Genomic DNA, 21149 nt, shown 5'->3' with positions numbered 1-21149 from the left:
ACCCTCCACTTCATTGCCCCACCCACTTCCAAAACAAGGACCCAGTATTACAATCATGTGCCCACAGGACTACTAGAATAAAGGGCTGTCTCAAAGCAGGTATTAATGAAAATTTTAAATGACCACAGCAAGATGTTAAAAAATGGCCCTGGGTGTTTTACAAATACTAAAACTGCTTTTATATTTTATGAAAATGACTTCTGAATATGCCTAGGTCTCTTTAAACCAAAAATCAAACCTTTTGCCATCAAGTCGATTCTGACTCAATCATTAACTAAGGCCAAACAGAAAATGGCGTTTTAATTTCCCAAAAAGCATTAACAATGGCATCTTAAAAAGTGTAGTGGTGTATCTGCATATGTGTATGTTATTTAGAAAGTAGAAAGTGTGAAGAAGAGTAAATGTGATAGGCCTGGGACTGCTGTCCTTAGAAAGGCCTGCACGCAAGGTTGGCCCTTGCTGGTGACTACGAACTTGAATGGTAAACACTGATATAAAACTTTCCATAAATGATAAGACTGCCCCACTGTATCTAAACTGTACAAACAATATGGGTTATGCAGAACATCTGTTTTCCTTTTGGGAGTTTGGAATTTTGATATATGTGATAGGCAGAAGGTTCATATGTGACCAATCCCCAATAAAACTCTTGGACACTGAGTCTCTAATGAGCGTCCCTGGTAGACAACATTTCACATGTGTTGTCATAATTCATTGCTACAGGAATTAAGTTTGGCCTGTGTGATTCTCCTGAGAAAGTACTTGGTGGAAGCTTGTGCCTGGTTTTCTCAAGATTTTACCCCAGGCACTTTTCCTTTGCTGATTTTGCTTCGTATCCATTCACTGTAATAAATGTTAGCCATGAGTACAGCTATATGCTGAGTTCTACAAGTCCTACTAGTAAATCACTAAACCTGGGGATGGAAACCCCAGCACAGAATGGAACAGCCATTTGGCTGCTAATCAGTTACCCTTCCATGTTTATGGAGGGAAAAATTAAGGGACTCTTTGATCATTCACTGTAAACCTATGTTTACAACTGTATATACATTTTTTACAGTATCTCCTTGTACATTGTTGGTGCCCATGATTATGGTTCCTGCAACAACTGTCACTTGGCTGCTTTATTTGCAAGTATCATTTTTGAACACAATATTTATTTTATATTTCCATGGGTAATGCAGCCAGATAGAGTTGCTGTGGAAACCATAACTGATTCTTGTCACAGAGTATATGGCACTGAGGCCTAAAATTTAAAGACTATATACAGAAACTCAGCATATGTATTACCAGGATAAGACATAGAAAATGTGGGAATTTTAAGACTATTCTGTCAACTATGCATTTCGAAACTTGAACCTTAATATTGCATGAATAATTTGACATTTAAATACCACCTTCTCTGTTTTTTAAAAGCAAAATATGTGTAGGAGAGAATCTAACAAGCTGATTGACCATCTTTTTTGTGCATTTAAAAATACTATTTTGAGTTAAAATATTATAATAAAGTATTTAATAACCTCATATTCAAATGTATGTACATGAGTGAATTAATCACTGATTAAATATATGTTAAATGTGATGTCATTGGTATCTAATTTCATAGCATGGTTTCAGAGTAGAAAATATAATCAACAAAAATTTTATTACATAAAATAACATGCTTCTTAAAAAAATCACAAAACATTTCTGAATTAAAATTATATTCTTAAATGCAAATACAGGATCCACAAATATAAGACCAAAATTAAATTTTAATAATTATTAAAAAATAATTATTTTGTAATTAAAAAAATTAAAAACTAGTTAGCCTTCAATCTGGCTTTTACCTACTAACCAAAGAAACTACAATTTTGTAATGTGGACAAAGATACATTCTGGTTTAGATTTAAGTGTTGGAACAGATGGTTTTATTGGAAAATGGCAAATATGATTTTTCTTTGTGTAATACAGAGTCTCACGATCACTTATTTGCAATATTTTACTTTTGTGGAAAGTACTTCCTGCTTTAGATGAGTAAAGGGAGAATGAGATGGAAATAACCTTTTATCCAATATGGGGAAAGGTAAGTTGGCACATTTAATTAAAAACAAAAGTATACCAAACACCCTATCATATTTCTAAACAAATGAAGAGAAAAATCAGATATTTTCACGTGATAAAATTTTATGCTGCTACCTGTTTTTTATTGACTATGCAAAGGCATTTGACTGTGTGGATCATAACAAACTATGGATAACACTGTGAAGAATGGGAATTCCAGAACACTTAATTGTGCTCATGAAGAACCTTTACATAGATCAAGAGGCAGTTGTTCGGACAGAACAAGGGGATACTGATTGGTTTAAAGTCAGGAAAGGTGTGCGTCAAGGTTGTATTCTTTCACCATACCTATTTAATCTGTATGCTGAACAAATAATCCGAGAAGCTGGACTATATGAAGAAGAATGGGGCATCAGGATTGGAGGAAGACTCAATAACAACCTGCGTTATGCAGATGACACAACCTTGCTTGCTGAAAGTGAAGAGGACTTGAAGCACTTACTAATGAAGATCAAAGACCACAGCCTTCAGTATGGATTACACCTCAACATAAAGAAAACAAAAATCCTCACAACTGGACCAATGAGCAACATCATGATAAAGGGAGAAAAGATTAAAGTTGTCAAGGATTTCATTTTACTTGGATCCACAATCAACAGCCATGGAAGCAGCAGTCAAGAAATCAAAAGACGTGTTGCATTGGGCAAATCTGCTGCAAAGGACCTCTTCAACGTGTTGAAGAGCAAAGATGTCACCCTGAAGACTAAGGTGTGCCTGACCCAAGCCATGGTATTTTCAATCGCATCATATGCATGTGAAAGCTGGACAATGAATAAGGAAGACCGAAGAAGAGGTGATGCCTTTGAACTGTGGTGTTGGTGAAGAACACTGAATATACCATGGACTGCCAGAAGAATGAACAAATCTGTCTTGGAAGAAGTGCGGCCAGAATACTCCTTAGAGGGAAGGATGGCAAGACTGCATCTTACATACTTGGGACATGTTGTCAGGAGGGATCAGTCCCTGGAGAAGGACATCATGCTTGGCAGAGTACAGGGTCAGCAGAAAAGAGGAAGACCCTCAACGAGGTGGATTGACACAGTGGCTGCAACAATGAGCTCAAGCATAACAATGATTGTAAGGATGGCACAGGACCGGGCAGTGTTTCATTCTGTTGTGCACAGGATCGCTATGAGTCGGAACTGACTCGACGGCACCTAACAACAACAACAACTCTCCTCTCTAAGGTGATTAGGATTAAAGCTGTTAAGATTTTAGAACATATGCAGGTTTAAGCTATAAGCTTTTACTGGATCCAAAAGTTTGGTATAAAATAAAAGCATATTCATAAACATTACCTGAAAAAAAATTTAGCTATGTGGAACAACTGGCAATCTGAAGCCAATTCAAACAGATGAAAATACATTCATTTTAGGCAAGGCAATTTTTCTTAAGTAAATGAAAATTTAATTATGACAGCATCCTTGTCAAGAAATTTGACTTATGAAGAAGTATAAATAAAAGCAATACAGTAAAGATTCAAGAACTTCATAATCACCCTTCATTACATTATGTGGAACTATTACTATAATTTCTGAACTCTTAGTTTTTATATTAATAAAATATTATCCTCCCATTCGGTTATTTTAATGTATTTTAGTTTGCTCATTCTTCATGTGATCCTTGGGTGTTATTCTCTCTTTAGATTTTACATGTTCACTTCTGAAATTCTTAAAAAATAAATCACTGCCTTGTTTATTAATTCTTTTCCATGTTTTGTTTCATTCATCTCAAAAGCTCTTTTACTGAGACTCTTTTAATATGCTAGGGGAAAAAGATAAGAAATCTGAAGCCTAGAGATCTACAAGTATAATAAGGACATTAAAAAAAAAAAAAAAATTAGTGATACTGAATTACTTAAAATAAATACTGCATTCTGCCTTCCTCTATTACCTTTGTCAGTATAAATCTTTCAATACCTAGTTTAGTTTACTTATCTGTAAGAGGTGTATTTTTTTTTTTTTTACCTTTGACATAGGTATATGTTCTTTAGTTACTCCCCTAATTTGTGAATACAGCCATGACATAAAGCTTTCCCCATAAAATGCAGTAAAATATAACACAAAATCTTGTGACTCCTGTAAATTGCATATGCACTATGAAATATGGAACAATACTATATTAAGATGTGGATTATAGGTAGATGGAAAGACTTATTCGTAAGCATCTTGTTCCAATAGTCCAGCTGTGTAGTATCCATGATTTAAATTTGTTTCTTGGCAAAAAAGATAAATTACTACATTATGGACATTCAGGGTACCCTGTGAGTAGTTAACATTGTAAACTTTAAGTTCATGAATGCTGAGGGCCAGCTTTTAGACTAAATGTAGAGATTGAATCTGGCTGAGGTACAAAGAAATAGAGACTTTCCCTCTATCTCCTTCCAGATTCTTTAGGATGATTAGACTTATCTCTACCTAAGAGAGCCAAAAAGTACAAAGAAGTCAACTACATCCCATTTCAGGACAATGTGATGTCAGGATGGATACTCTATCTCCTGATCATACTCTAAATGGGGCTGTGTGGTCTAGGAAAAAAAAAAAAAGAACAAAATAATAGAGCTTACCACATGTAGGAAGAAGGGAAATTATGGAAAATATCCCTTCTGATATAATCTATCATAAATGTAAAGAAGGTCTCCTTTTGAGAATGTTTAAAAGTTTATTCTTTCTTTGCTACATGTGCGAAGAATCAGGCTTATCTCTACAAAAAGTGATTGTGGTACTTTTACAGAGATCTTTTGAGATATGAGCTAAGGAAAAAGAAAATGACAGACCCTAAACAAAATACTTCTGGAACCAAAACAGGGATTACAAATGCAAAAGAAGGAAAGTTTATAGAGTAATTACATAATGTAGAATGTTCATACATATACTATGATTATAGTAAATCTACTCATATTTATAAGAAATTAATGTTATTTCCATATTTGCTGGAAATCTATGGCACTTATAATCAACATAAGCAATTCTGTTAAAATAACTTCTATACATTTCCATCTTAAAAAGTCTTACCCATTTTATATTTACTTTGTGGTGTTTAACATAATTCAAACGAGAAGTCTCTCCTAGAAAAGCAAAGGCATATAAAAGCAGCCTCCAAAAGTCCTCTCAAAGGTGTTATCTACATGAAATAAACTAATAATTTTTATTTATTGAATAAATACTAAAAATTAGGGCTATGATCCTATGTTTTACAAGGGATAAAAATACTAGAAATGAAAAATACTCTATTACTTTCCTAATTTGTTTATAAAATTACTCTTTGTTCTTTAAGGGACGTGAATGATTCAACATTTATGTTGTTATATTAGATGAATGCTAGATACAAGGGCGGCAACTATGGATATTTCTATGTTTTTCCCAATTTAGGATAATAGTGTGATGACATGATAGGGTTTCAATCTATAAAGCTTAAAATACATATTACTTACCTTTCCAGAAACAATCTTTTCATAAATCTGAATTGGTTGGTCTGCAAAGAATGGGGGGTAGCCAGCTGCCATTTCATAGATTAACACGCCTAATGCCCACCAATCCACTGCCTTATTGTAGCCCTGAGAAAAACCAACACCAAATGTCAATTATTGCTTAATTTACAAAGAAGAAATGAAGTCATAGATGATTTCAAAATAATTTTCAAGCATATGAAATTTTTTAAAAAGGCTGCTGAGCAGCTATTCAGGATAGATAAAAAATGAACAAACTGTATCAGGTCAGGTATAAATTAAACAAAAGGGGAGAATTTCCATATACTGGAAATGGCTATTTGGAAAGATTATTAAGTCTTCTTTCTACATTCATTAAGAATATTGTAGATATCTATTTCTTTGAGATAAGTTAGTTGTTGCTCATTAGTAGGAAGGAAGTTGGACCAAATTACCTCTTAAGGCCCATTCCAGGTTCATAATCTTACAAATCACGCTTTCTACAGCATACCCTAGGAAGGTGAAAGGCTTTGAACCAAATAGTAGATGTGGGACTTCATAGTCAATAGTGGAGTTGACTTCAAAGTACTCTATACTGTTGGAGTTATGAGGGTCAATGTACTCAAGATAATTCTGTCCACTTCACAGAATCTTGTGAAAGTTAGAAGTATGATGTAGACCCCCCAAGACTTACATATTTAAGTACATTTTATTTTAGCTATCTACCCTTTTGCTTCTCATCTCTAAAAGTATACAGGAAAGATAACTAATTCATAGGGTTTTGTGAAGATTATAACAGATGAAAGAAAATAATGTGTATTAAAAAGTGCTTCACTAGCCAAATGTACAATTCAAATGTTATTTTTAATTGGTTTTGTATTTTCATATAAGCTTACAAAATTAACACCCAGAAGTATTTAATAAGAAAATAAGTAAGAATAAAATATTAATGTATGTTTACATAAAGTTTACTGTCAACTCTGATCAGTGTCAGAAGGAACACTGATAGTGCAGCAGCTAAGCGGTAGGCTACTAACAGAAAGGTAAGCGATTTGAAGCCACCAGCTGCTCCATGGGAGAAAGTTGTGGCAGCCTGCTGCCATAAAGATTACAGCTTTGGAAACCCTATGGTGCAGTTCTACTCTGTCCTATAGGGTTGCTAGGGGTTGGAATTGACTCAACGGCGGTGGGGTTGGTTTTTTTGGTATGATCAGTGTCAATGGGCACAAAAGATTATGGAAAAAAATAAAAACCCAATCATGTGGACAGAAATCAGCTGAGTTCTCAGATCTTTTGTTTTAACCTCAAAAGTACCCTCTTAATTACCATCAGCACTCCCCATGTCCCAACCTTTTGTCAAAAATTCAGCTTTACAAACTATTTAGCTTTCAAACTAATAGCTAATATACAGTACTATAATATAGAGTTTTTTTTCCCCCCCTGCTTTTCTTTACTTTTTTTAAATGGAGGGATTGGTATGATAGGAAAAGCACTTTGTTTTGTTAACAGAAATGGGCACCAGCTTTGCTTTCTCTCTTTTCATTCAAAACTCACTGGTAATGTAATTTATAACAGTAATTTTTATTACTATAATGGAAACATGTAATGTGGAACCAGACCCTTAAAACTAAACTTTTATTTCTATGTGTTAGATTATGTGCTCGATCTAACATAATAAATATGTCAGATGCAAGTCAATACCCTAGGTATATAAAATTAAAACAAATCAATAAAAAATTACAACAGATAACATGGGCAAAGGGAATGAATTAACAATTCACACATATAACAAAGAAATACAAATGACTATTAAGCATTAAAAAAATCTAATAAAGAAATGGAAAACAATGAGGTATCTATTATTTTCTTCCTCTTAGTAGATTTTTAAAACGAGATGACCCAATGCTGAAGAGGGTGTGGTGAACAGGCACTCTCGTACAGTGCTGGCAGGACTGTCAAATGGTACAATCTTTTTGGAAAACAATTTGGCATAGTATCAAGAGCCTTAAAAATATTCATACCCTTTGACTCAGTAATTCCACTTCTGGGAATCTATCCTAAGGAAATAATTTGAAATACAGAAAGATGTTTATCACAGTATTTATCACAGTAAAAAAGAAAAAGGAAACAATAATAGAAGAATGGTCAAATACTTCATGGTACATTTGCACAAGCCATTAGAATGATGTTTGCATGCTTGTTATCATTCAAGTGAAAAAAGCATGACACAAAACTGTACATTCACTCTGATCTCAACTGTGATAACGTGCATAGAAAAATTAAAAACAAAATGTATAAAACTGCTAAAAAAAGTTGCCTCTGGGTGGTGGGATTACATATTTTTTTTTGGTTGTTTCTTTATATTCTGTATTATCCAAATTGTGTACAATGTACATCTGTTACTTTTATAATATAAATATGGCTTTTAAAGTTTCGGTATTTATTTTGTGGTCACATCATTTGTAAAGCATACTTAAAGAAGAAATGTGTTAACTGCAATGCTATTAGGATTATAAAAACTAAAATGTTATATATGATTTAAATTATGAAAGATAATGAGAGGAAAGCTGAAAAAAATCTATTTCATTCTAACACTTGAATAAACCTAAACAAAAAAACCAAACTCATTGCCGTTGAGTCAATTCTGACTCAGAGTGACCCTATGGGACAGGGTGGAACTGCCCCCTTAGGGTTGTATAAACACCCAGTGCCAATAAGTTAGCCAAATTTCAGTTGTTCAGCAGGTACTTTATTCAGTCTGCGGACTGTAAGCACGTGTCTTATCCCTTTCACTTTCCTTGGTCCTGCTTGTGTCCAGTTATTGTTAGTTTCTCCTTTCTAGTTTTCACCACCAACAAATAGCAGAGGAAAGGAAAATGGATAAGAAATCAAACCATCCTCTTAGATATGATTACAGTTTCTCTAACCACATTTCACAGTTTTGGGAAGTGTAATTCCCTTCAGTAAGAGAAACTATTCTATTGTGGTAATTCCCATTAGGCCAACTTAAAATAATGCAATATATTTCTTTCATTTAAGTGGCAAATGTGAAACAAAGGAAGAAATGATGACTAGTATGTATTGTCTCTCGATTTGCCTTTTGTCATACCTCATAGCAAGGCTTCCCTGCCTTCCCCTTTTCGGAAGGAATTATGAGAAGGCTATGCTTTTGGTATGGACCTAGAGGTCAGATTTATTCACACTCTTTCTCTAAGATTCAGAGTTATAATTGACAGCGGTTATGGGATTAAATGGTAGACTATAAATAATCACTCTATAGGAAACATGAACAAATAGATTTAAATTTATAACTTTTTAGATTGAATAAAAAATACAAAAACAGTTTTTACAAACATTCACAGTGATGCATGCCTTACACTTCTAATTCTTACATAATGCTATTATAAATATACCTTGCTGAGGATTATTTCCGGGGCCAAATATTCTGGAGTACCACATAATGTCCAAGTTCTGCCTTTAACTCTTTTGGCAAACCCAAAGTCTGTGACCTATAAAAGAAAAAAAATACTGTGAACATTTATTGTTTCAATTATGGTTCCTACACTGAAAGTTAAAAATTCCAGGTTAAAATTAAAAAAAAAAAAAAGTGGAAAAAACTAAGTCAATGTAATTAAAATGAATATGTGAAGCTATTATTTAGTGAATGAAGGCTAAAACGAGCCAAGCTGGAGGACTCTTCCTCCACCCAAAACAAACAAATCAACAACAACAAAGAAAGCCTTCTTCAGTCATTATCATAAGATCCCAGATCCAGGGAATAGAAAAGTGAAAACAAAAGGTAAAACTAGTTTTAATAAAAATAAAAGACTTGACCATAGTTCTAGAAGGGTCTCTTTAGTCCAGCGTGTCCTCTGTCATTAACTGCACCATCAAAAAATACAAAAGCACCAAGGGAGAAAATCTATGATAACTCTGTAAAAGGGATGCTTCCACTTTATTCATAACAGAAATGAAAAGAAAACATTGCCACCGGTCCAAACATTGGTATTTGGGGCTCATTTGGCGGCTATACTGTAGAGAAAGAGCATGGATTCTGGGAACAGACTGGGTTCAAATCCTGACTCTATCATTTACTGGCTGTGTGATCTTTCTGTGCCTCAGTTTCCTTTGACTGAAAATGGGAATAACAATAGTACCTACACCTTATAGTGTTATCAGGATTAAGAGAATACAGGTAGAACACTTGAACAATGGTACAAATGAGTGCTCACAAACGTAACTATTATTATTTCTTTTTTGCAGGAGGCTGTGATTTGTTTGCACATACAAAGTATGGGAGATATAAAGAGGTTCCATCTTTGACAGGATTCATGGTTGTTTTTAATAGTGGCAGAATGATGAGTTCAATTTAAGCCATTAGGAAGAAGCAATTGTTTCCCTCAAAGAAAAAAAAAAATCCAATATTGGTCAAAACAAAAAAAAAAAAACCCATACCCACTGCCGTTGAGTCTATTCTGACTCCCAAGGCTGTAAATCTCTACGGAAGCAGACCACCACATCTTTCTCAAAGAGCTGCTGGTGTATTTGAACCACCAACCTCTTGGTTAGCAGTCCAGCCTTTAACCACTGAGCCACTAGGACTCTTTTCAATATTGGTAAAAGTTGGGGATAAATACATACAGCTGCTTGCCTAGTATTTTCTAAAATAAAGTATGTGTTCCAGTCATACCTGGATATAACCTTGATTGTCAATTAAGAGATTTTCAGGTTTTAGATCTCTGTAGATGAGGTCTAGCGAATGGAGGTACTCGAATGTTAGCACTATCTGAGCTGCATAGAACCGTGCATGGGGTTCACTGCAAAGAAACAAAACATTAATTTTCTGTAAAACGGGTAACATATAGTAACTAGTAGATTCTAATATAAAAATTAACATGTGATAGAGGTATTTTTGGAGCAAAAGGGTTTTTTGTTTTAGACATATACAAAGATTCTTATTAGTTCCAGATATTTTTACCAAATATTTAGTAAATCTCTCAATCATATTTAAATAATGCTCTGAGACATTTTGGGCAACATATGTTCAGCAAAATATAACCCTAAAATAGTCATCTTATTGTAAATTATTGTTCATTTGTCGTTAGGTGCCGTTGAGTCAATTCCGACTCATACTGACCCAGCGCACAACAGAATGAAAGACTGCGCATTCCTGCACCATCCTCACAATTGTTGCTACGTGTGAGCCCATTGTTGCAGCTAATGTGACAATCCACCTTATTGAGGGTCTTCCTCTTTTTCGCTGACCCTCTACTTTACCAACCATGATGTCCTTCTCCAGGGACTGGACCATCCTGATAACATGTCCAAAGCAAGCTAGTCGAAGTTTCACTACCCTCACTTCTAAAAAGCATTCTGGAAGTGCACAGTATATTCAACTTTCTTCACTCCTTTATTCATGTCCAGCTTTCACATGTATGTGAGGTGACTGAAAATACCATGGGTCAGGCATACCATAGTCCTCAAGATGACATCTTTGCTTTTTTACCACTGTAAAGATGTCTTTTGCAGCAGATTTGCCAGATGCAGTACCTCATTTAATTTCTTGACTGAGGCTCCCATAGTTGCTGATTGTGGATCCAAGTAAAATGAAATCCTTGACAACTTCAATCTTTTCTCTGCTTATCATGATGTTGTTTATTGGTCTAGTCATGAGGATTTTTTATTTCTTTATGTTAAGGTGTAATCCATACTGAAGGCTATAGTCTTTGATCCTCATCAGTAAGTGCTTCAATTCCTCTTCACTTTCAGCAAGCAAGGTAGTGTCATCTGCATATCGCAGGCTGTTAATGAGTCTTCTCCACACCTGATGTCACCTTCTTCTTTATGTAGTCCAGCTTCTTGAATTATTTGCTCAGCATATAGGTTGAAAAATTACGGTGAAAAGATACAACTCTGACACATGCCTTTCCTGATTTTAAACCACACAGTATTCCCTTGTTCTGTTTGAACGACTGCCTCTTGGTCTATGTATAGGTTCTGCATGGGCACAATTAAGTGTTCTAGAATTCTCATTCTTTAAAAATGTTTTCCATAATTTGTTATGATCCACACAGTTGAATGCTTTTGTGTAGTCAATAAAGCACAGGTAAACATCTTTCTGGCATTCTCTGCTTTCAGCCAGGATCCATCTGACATCAGCAATGATACACCTCGTTGCATGTCCTCTTCTAAATGCTGCATGAATTTCTGGCAATTCTCTGTTGATGTACTGCTGCAGTCACTTTTGAATGATCTTCAGCATAATTTTACTTCCATGTGATAATAATGATACTGTTAGATAATTTCCACATTCCACTGGATCACCTTTCTTTGGAATGGGCATGAATATGGATCTCTTCCAGTCAGTTGGCCAGGAAGTAGCTGTCTTCCAAATTTCTTGGCATAGATGAGTGAGCACCTCCAGCACAACATCCATTTGCTGAAACATCTCAATTGGTATCCCATCTATTCCTGGAGCCCTGTTTTTTGCCAACGCCTTCAGTGCAGCTTAGACTTCTTACTTCAGTACCATCGGTTTTTGATCATATACTACTTCCTGAAATGGTTGAATGTCGACCAGTTCTTTTTGGTTCAGTGACTTTGTGTACTCCTTCCATCTTCATTTGATGCTTCATGTGTCATTCCATTTTTTGTCCATGGAATCCTTCAGTATTGCAACTTGAGGCTTGAGTTTTTTCTTCAGATTTTTTAGCTTGAGAAATGCTAAGCATGTTCTTCCTTTTTGGTTTTCTAACTTCAGTTCTCTGCACATTTCATTATAATACTTTGTCTTCTGGAGCTGCTCTTTGAAATTTTCTGTACAGCTCTTTTACTTTATCATTTCTTCCTTTTTTTTAGCTAGGAGCATTGGTAGCCAGTGATTAAGAGCTCTGCTGCTAACTAAAAGGTTGGCAGTTTGAATTCACCAGCTGTTCCTTGGAAACTCTGTGGGGCAGTTCTACTCTGTCCTATTGAGTCACACTATGAGTCAAAATTGACTCGACAGCAACAGGTTTTTTTTTTCTCTATGATCAAGAGCAAATTTCAGAGTCTCTTCTCACCTCCATTTTGGGCTTTTCTTTCTCTTCTGTTTTTTAATGACCTTTTGCTTTCTTCATGTGTGATATCCTTGATGTCATCCCACAACTTCTCTTGTCTTCAGTCATTAATGTTAATGCAGCAAATCTACTCTTGAGACGGTCTCTAAATTCAGGTGGGATATACTCAAGGTTATACTTTGGCTCTCGTGGACTTGTTTTAATTTTCTTCAGCTCAGCTTGATCTTGCATGTGAGCAACTGATGGTCTGTTCCACAGCTGGCCCCTGGCCTTGACTGATGATATTAAGCTTCACAATTGTCTCTTTCTACAGATGTAGTCTATTTGATTCCTGTGTATTCCATCTGGTGAGGTCCATGTGTATAGTCACCAATGAAAAAAGGTATTTGCAATGAATAAGTCATTGGTCTTACAAAATTTTATCATGCGATCTCTGGTGTCATTTCTGTCACCAAGGCCATATTTTCTAACTACCAATCCTTCTTTGTTTCCAACTTTCACATTCTGATCACCAGTAATTGTCAATGCATCTCGACTGCATGTTTGATCAATTTCAGACTGCAAAAGTTGGTAAAAATCTTCAATTTCTGCATCTTTGGCATTAGTGGTTGTGTGTAAATTTGAACAATCATGTTAACTGGTCTTTGTTTTAGCCATATGGATATTATCATATCACTGACAGTGTTGTACTTCAGAATACATCTTGAAATGTTCTTTCTGATGAATGCGATGCCATTCCTCTTCAATTTGTCATTCCCAGCATAATAGATCATATGATTTTTTGATTCAAAGTGGCCAATACCAGTCCTTTTATGTGTTCCATTTCGTTTTTGATGACTTCCAATTTTCCTTGATTTATAGTTCATACATTCCATATATACATGGATGTTTGCAACTGTTTCTTCTCATTTTAAGTCATGCCACAATAGCAAATGAAAGTCCTGAAAGATTTACTCCATCCACCACATCATTAAGGTTGACTCTACCTGAGGAGGCTGCTCTTCCCCAGTAGTATTTTGAGTACCCTCCAACCTGAGGGGCTCATCTTCGGCACTATATCAGACAATACTCCCTGCTATTCATAAGGTTTTCACTGGTCAGTTTTTTCAGAAGTAGATCACCAGGTCCTTCTTCCCAGTCTGTCCTAATCCAGAAGATCCACTGAAATCTGTCCACCATGGGTAACCCTGCTTGTATTTAAAATACTGGTGGCATAGCTTCCAGCATCACAGCAACATGCAAGCCACCACAGTACGACAAACCATCTACCTTACTGACACAAATTTCATGTACTTAAAGAATTTCACTACATAGAAACTCTTTAATTTGGTCTGCAGATTAATGTCATTAAAAAATCCACATTTCCTATTATAAAAATAATTTATTCTCCTTACAGAAAAATATTATAAAATATTGTTGAAGAATAAAGAACACCAGTAATCCCATTCTGGTGTGTGAGTTTCCAAATCTTCTACTATGTATGTTAATACAGACACAGGTATAATCTGTATGTTTCTGTAAACATGCAGCCTTTGCAAGCAGAGATTAGATCAATTGATATATTAGTGTAACTTTGATACCACATTTAGAGTATTACTTTGAAAGGATGTACTGTTCTGATTTTCTAATTTGAGATTCTATTTTATCTTTAGTATATTCACTGAGTTCTGCTAATTTACCTGATAAATTGCAATGATTTTCAGATTTGTGTCACCAATGAACAACCTTAAGTATGAACAGGATTACTCTTAAGATGGCTGGCATGACTTTGATCTGGTACAACCAGAAATAGAAATCCCAAGAAAAAACCATATACACTCTTCCTATGTTTCCCAGGTTGTAGCTTGACACATATCAGGTGTTCAGTAAGTATGTATTGGTTGAATGAATACGTAAAGAAAAATACTTTTTCTGGGGGAGGGGAGGGGGATATTTTACAACACCCTTCCAGTCTCAGCCCCATCTCAACACTATAAAAACCCACATGGTATGATAAGTGGTGAGGAGAACATTAGAAGGAGATATTGGGAGAATCACCCTGGTCACTATAACATTTATCCCTAAACTTGGAAATGTCTGACCTGGGAGGGCTCCTCTTATTTTCTCTATTTCAGCCCTCAGCATTTTATATTTATTTCCACACACTGGTGTTTGGAGAAATACAGAAATCATGTAGACCTATATATCACATTGGTGAAAGATGAAGGCAAAATATTCCAAGTGCAATTTGTTATTGGGTATTTCTACTTATATTGAAGGGAATGCAGGAAAATAGCAGGAAGGTTTAACACTGTAGTAGCTTGAAGTCCAGATACCTGCTACGTAAGTATGGAATCATAATGACTCCACTGATTCTGCTTAAAGCCATGCTCAACAATAACTCAGCATTCTCCTTACTTCAAAGTTCCTAGGCCCCTTCATGATACATTTAAATAGAAAGTGTATATATATAGTATGTGTGAAATGTTAGAAAAGACAGTGTCTTAGTGTGAATTATGGTAATTAACTTGCTTTCCTCCTAGTACCAAGTCGATTTTTGAAGAAATGAGAGTGAGGGGAGTTGCAAAGGAAAGAAGCTAGTAGAAAATAGAAAATGATCGAAATATTTCTGGAGGACAGGTTTAGGTGTGGTACTTCAGTATAAAACTTTGAATAACCATGGAGCAGTATGAGGATTCTGGGCCTGCCTGGACAAGAGGTGGTAGCAGAGACAGGACAGTAGGCAGGAAAAGAGAATCATGAAAGTTACTTTGCATTAGCACAGCATCTGACACATATTAGACACCCTATACATATCAGGTAAATAAATGAATTTTGGCTTAGGCCCCAGGTGACTAAAATAATGTTTATCCATCACTGAATATCATATCATTTTGTGATAATTCAAGTCTATCATCATCTTTTTATGAATCAAATTACCATCATCAATTACTGTTGTTGGTTGCTGTCGGGTCAGTTCCGACTCGTGGTGACCTTATGTGTGCAGAGTAGAACTACTCCATAGGGTTTTAAAGGCTGTGACCTTTTGGAAGCAGTCACCAAGGCTGTCTTCTGAGGCACCTCTGGGTGAGTTCGAACTGCCAACCCTTAGGCTAGTAGACAAGCACTTAACCATTTGTGCTACCCAAGGACTCCTCATCAGTGGTAGTACAATCAGAAGCACAGTCCTGTTTGAGCTCCTACTTATGTTTTAACTATGTCAATTTGCAATGTACTAAGTGAACTTGGACCTGCTCTTGGTTTTAGCTTCATTCAACTAGTGATTTTAATGAACAGTAGTAATTTCACAAACTATTACATATAGGTAAAGCTAACAGAATTTATCATTTATTTTAACGACTATGAGGTCTTATTAGCAATAAACTAATCACCACTGGGTGTAAGCTCCTTTTAAACTATTTTTAAAAAGCTGAACAACTTTAAGGAAAATTAAATTTGAAGAAGAACTTTCATAACCTCACCACCATGATACAACTATTATCATTTCCATATATTCCTTTTTATCTTCATTTTACTCAAGCCTGTTCCCCAGAGTTGTATTAATATTTGTATAGTAAATATTTGTATTTTAATATTCAATAATTTTTGCATTTTATGAACTCTTCAATTAATGGACCCTCAGACTATCTACCAATGAAACAATATTTAAATTGGTTTCATGGTATTTTTATTTGAATTTTAATACTTAGGTATAGTGGGGCTTCTTATTAATGTTTCTATATAATGCTTTCTATAGCTAAACTCTTACTAAATTCAGTGAAATAAATTTTTGGCATTGACAATAACTTTAAAATTTGGTTTACAACAAAGACATAGCAGATAAATATTTGAGAAGAGGAAAAGCATTTGTTACCTGAACCTTCCAATTCTTCTGAGATGTGAAAACATTTCACCCCCAGGGACATATTCCATAACCATGTATAAATTAGAATTATCCTATAAATAAATAAAAAGAATTATTAAACCAAAATTATGTAACCTAGATTATTTCTTGAAAAAATATTTTAAGATTATACCATGTTCAATTAGAAAAAGACAAATTTAAAATCCATTAGACAAATTAATACTGGGAAACAATAAATGGAAACTGTTCTAGCTTTTCTATGCTGGGGTACTCATTTATTTATTTTTGTATGCTTGCTACACATCAGTCTGGGACTTTTGCTGTTCCTGCTCTTGCAGGAATACTTACTTCTTGAACAATTAAACACTGAGGCAATGATATAATGCTATAATGCATGCAAAGAAATAACAAAGTTAAAAACAATTTGAAAAAGTTAATAATGACATCTATATTTTATGTACTAGATCAAAGAGATTAAAAATTTTAATGGAATCTTAAATACACAAGGCTTCATTTGACTTAAAGAGTAAAGGGAAACAGAAAAGGTTAAAATATTTCATGTGAATCAATATTGCAGAGAGCTGCCAAGTGTTATTCTACAGAGCTGAAAAACTGCCAATTTAAAAAATAAATTTTGGTGAAATTTTATGAAACACTTGAACAGTGGGTCGCTGATTATTCTGCCTCATATAAATGAAAACACTATAATAATTCCTGAGTAAAAAAAGGTGAGATAGTGGCAGAAACTACTCAAGGAAAGCTGAAGAAGGTGTGTGGGTGTATTCATTTACTTGAGTGTAAGACTCACTTAATAAAATATCACCATGGCTTTTGAGAAATTGAAATATTAGATTTTGTAATACCATCTCATGAAGAGTTACATATGTCACTTTGAACAACTTCCCCAGGGAGAACCTTTTCAAATGTTGCCTAAGTTTACAAGCATAATAGGATATGATTACATAAATTCTAAAGATATTTCTTTTTTATTTTTTCATAATCTCCAGGTTTATCATCTCATTTAAAATCCTATTACAGCTTCACATTTAAAAACTATATATCAGGTTGAAAATATTTTATTTGGATATTACTATAATTTACCTTGAAAGAATACTCCAGTCGAACAAGAAAAGGAAAATTCACTGCCTGCAATATTCTTTTCTCATTCAAAGTATGCTCTATTTGCTTCAGTTTAACAACCTGTAATTGAGAAATGAATATATTTAATGTATTTGAACAAAATGACGAAGTTACTATCTTTTAAAAGAAATAATAAAATAAATTGCTTTCCACATAATAGTGAATTTGGAATAGTAAAATTGCTAGAATTGGATAAGGATGATAATAATAATTACTAACCAGGCTTATAAGATTCAAATGAAAAAGCTAATAGAGAAGTTAAAACTGGCCTTAAGAAGGTCAACTATGATTTCAGTTAAGATATCGTTTAAGAAGAGAGAGCTGAGTGGGAACAGGATATTCCCCACTCGTGATAAATCCCTTAAAAATCCAGTGGGTGAAAATACTTAGCTCTTAATGACTTACATCCACTAAAAAAGCTGGCTCAAATTGCTGCAATACGTAGGTATTGATTTTAAATACTTCAGAAGATCAGTAAGGAAAATAAGGACTGAGCAAAAGCTAATAACTAAAAAACAGTAGGTAAAATGAGCAAACTGTTGATTTCATAACACTTGAATAAGTACTGGACAAAATGCTAAAAAATTCAATTTGTGTAGCCACTGAAAAGGACATACAAAATATTGGCAACAAACCCCTATGTCTTTATAACAGTTGGGTCATTTGGGATTAATCAAGCTTCCTCTAGATTATCTACTTAATCAGATACATGGAAAGGGAAAGCAATTTATCTTAACTTTATAAAGACCATGATTCTATCCCACATGTCATTCTATTTTGACTTTCAGAAAAGGTGACCTCAAGGAGACATATTGCCTTATATATGTATAAATTATTAGAAGACATTGATTCTTGCTAGAGGCTTATTGTCAATGTGGGATAGTCACAGAAATCAAGTTGAACATGAATAAGAAAGGTAATTAAAGATACAAGCCAGTTATTGGTAGAAAAATAATACTGAGGAAAAAATAAATGACTAAGAGTCAGCAGGCTTGTGTTCTAATCTAGGCCTTCTATTCAACCAGCTTTGTGACTTTGGAAATGCTATTTCAACTCTCTCGATCAGTTTTGTTATCTGTAACATGAAATGCTTGGATCATTATTGTCCATTCTAATTAGCCCACACTTTTCACAAGAAATTTTTTAACACTAGCTGGAGGGTTACTTTGTTTTTCATTTTGTGTATTATGATATAGCAGGTTTTTAGTTAGGCATAAACAATGTATTAGCTTATGAAATAAGTAATGAAAACTTCAGTATAGTCCTAAACCAACTATGTGTATATGTGACATGATTAAAAAAAGAAATGAATCCAAGATATATTAACTGGCAAAGCAAATGTGCTTTGAAAAATCTAATTTAATTTTAAATCTGCATATGAAGGCACAATTATAGGAGTCACAGAGATAAGGACAGGAAAGTGTCTGCCTTCATGCTGCACAAAGTCTACTTGAAAGTATAAGGTATGGTTATCTGAATAGCAACGTGAAAAATAATTAAATGAGATTTATGATATGGTAAGTGTTCAGAGGAGATAAAGTTTACTCTAGGCCTAGTACATAACTTTCTGATGAGTCTTGGTCTATAAAATGCTGATAATAATACTTAAAAGTTGCTGTGTAGCATAATGTATGGCAAATAGTAAGAGCTCAATAAATGTTAAAGGCTGGATAGAGAACAAAGATTAGGGAAAGATAGAAAAGACAGTTCAGTCTGGAATAATATTCAGGTATTGACCTCTTGAAGGAGGAAAATATAAAAAGGTAAGTCTGAGTGGTGTTTCCATTTGTCCATAGCTTATGACAGTGCTTCTCAAAAGTTCGTAATTAAGTATCCCTAATTGGTAGAGGAAAATTAACATGTGCCCCTGGGGGTGTAATTCCTGTTTTATTTTCAAAATTCATATTAATTTGTATTTACTGCTTAATATTTCTTTTGGTTTAAGGACATAAATTTAAAAGCATTTATAAATGGCTTAAGTTGTCAGCTGAATTTTTTTTTTTACCCAAACGTTTGAGGAGGTATTAATAAGGAAGACAGACCATATATCATCATCAGCTTTCCTACTCCCCCCAGCACAGTCCTGTGTACTCCTGTGTGTCAAGTTCCAAGGCAGAGAAATCAAGCATAGAGGACATGTAGGAGAACAGTGTGAACTAAGACTGCAATGGTGACTCAGAGAAAATCATGAAGGATTTCAAAGCAGGCTGAAGAGTTCTGACTTCATTTAGTAAGCATCAGGAAGCTTTCTGAATGAGTGAATGAAATGATATAGTGAGAACATTTTGTCGGTAGTGAGAAGGACGGATTAGTAAAAAGTGAAAAATTTGGGGCTAGGGGCTAAACCAGTTACAATGTTATTGTGAAATACCAGTTGGTGTTAAAGAGGGATCAAACTAGGTAGTAGAAGAAAAGATCTTAGATTAACAATTAAATTTTAAAGGAAAGGTTAACAAGGATGATAGGCAGACAAACTGAAGTCAGATTCTTGGCTTGTCTTACTAGCTCTTTGACTTTGAGAAAATTAATTAAATAGAGGGATTTCTGGTATAAAAAGAGATTAATGTCACACAAAGTTGTGAAGAGTCAATGATAAGATATACATAAAGTGCCTAGAAATGCTTAACTCATAGTATCAAATGTGATTTCCTTAATTTCTGCACTGATTTTCTTTCCCTTACTCCAGAAACTCTAAGATAGGAGAAGCCAAAATAAACTTAGGTGAGGGATTTCTGATTTTATTAACAGAAAAGGGGTATTATAATTTTATTTCATTACTTACCTTTAAAAAAATTAAAGTAAATAAACTTGGAAGAAACTCAAAATATAAAATCTTTCATCCTAACTATGCACAGATCCAGAATATTGTTACAATAGAAATGATTTAAAATAGCAGCTATAACTCTGGGAAATACTTGTTTGGCATGATTTATCCAAGAGGTAGCCTTCTCAGTAATTTTTTAAATTTATTTAACAAGTCACTAAAGGAATTAAAAACTTCTTTCCTAAAAGTACTTTAATGCACTAAAAATGGCACATTTTGTAATCCTCTTAATGTTTTAAAAGTAAAGCACATTCTGTTAATTCTTGAAGAGAGACATCATAAGAGATCAGGGATTACCCAGACAATAACAATTTTAATGACAGGGTTAATCAAAAAGATAAATTGGAAGCATTTTGTTGTTGTTGTGCCACCAAGACAAGTATCTACAAGTCACTTACCCTCTCCGACATCCAGATCTCTCATCTAGAAAATGAGGGAAAGAACTAGATAGTCTCTAAGAGCGCCATGCTCAGATTGTGCATACAAATTAGGCGTAGAGCTCAGGAAAGAGTTGAAGCTGTTGGAGCACAGTACAGAGGAAGAAGGTACACGACAGGAAAAAGAGAAGAGGGGCTAGTACGGAGCACTGGAATTAGCAATCTTTAAATGGTAGGCAGAAGAAAAAGAAAAACATAGAAAAGGGACAGAAAAAGGAGCTCAAAGAAGCAGGAGCATAATTGGGAAAGCACGGGATCTCTGAAGTCCATGGAGAAGACAGTTTCAAGGAAGTGGTCAAAAAGTAAAATAAGATGA

General features: G+C 34.5%; 1 protein-coding gene across 4 annotated transcripts in view; it reads right to left on the bottom strand.

The window, feature by feature from the left end:
* The window catches only part of PRKACB (protein kinase cAMP-activated catalytic subunit beta), a 138418-nt gene that overhangs the window by 15927 nt on the left and 101342 nt on the right, over nucleotides 1-21149 (bottom strand). For all 4 annotated transcript variants that reach the window (XM_049879630.1, XM_049879628.1, XM_049879631.1 and 1 more), the window contains 5 exons: nucleotides 17534-17632; nucleotides 16442-16524; nucleotides 10221-10347; nucleotides 8944-9039; nucleotides 5537-5659 (listed from right to left, as the gene is read on the bottom strand). In XM_049879630.1, coding sequence (XP_049735587.1) covers nucleotides 5537-5659; nucleotides 8944-9039; nucleotides 10221-10347; nucleotides 16442-16524; nucleotides 17534-17632 — 528 coding nt within the window. The remainder of the gene's footprint in view (nucleotides 1-5536; nucleotides 5660-8943; nucleotides 9040-10220; nucleotides 10348-16441; nucleotides 16525-17533; nucleotides 17633-21149) is intronic.

This window comes from Elephas maximus, chromosome 3 (genome assembly GCF_024166365.1).
Source record: "Elephas maximus indicus isolate mEleMax1 chromosome 3, mEleMax1 primary haplotype, whole genome shotgun sequence".
NCBI classification, from domain to species: Eukaryota; Metazoa; Chordata; class Mammalia; order Proboscidea; family Elephantidae; genus Elephas; species Elephas maximus.
This window is presented reverse-complemented; position numbering and strand designations above follow the sequence as displayed.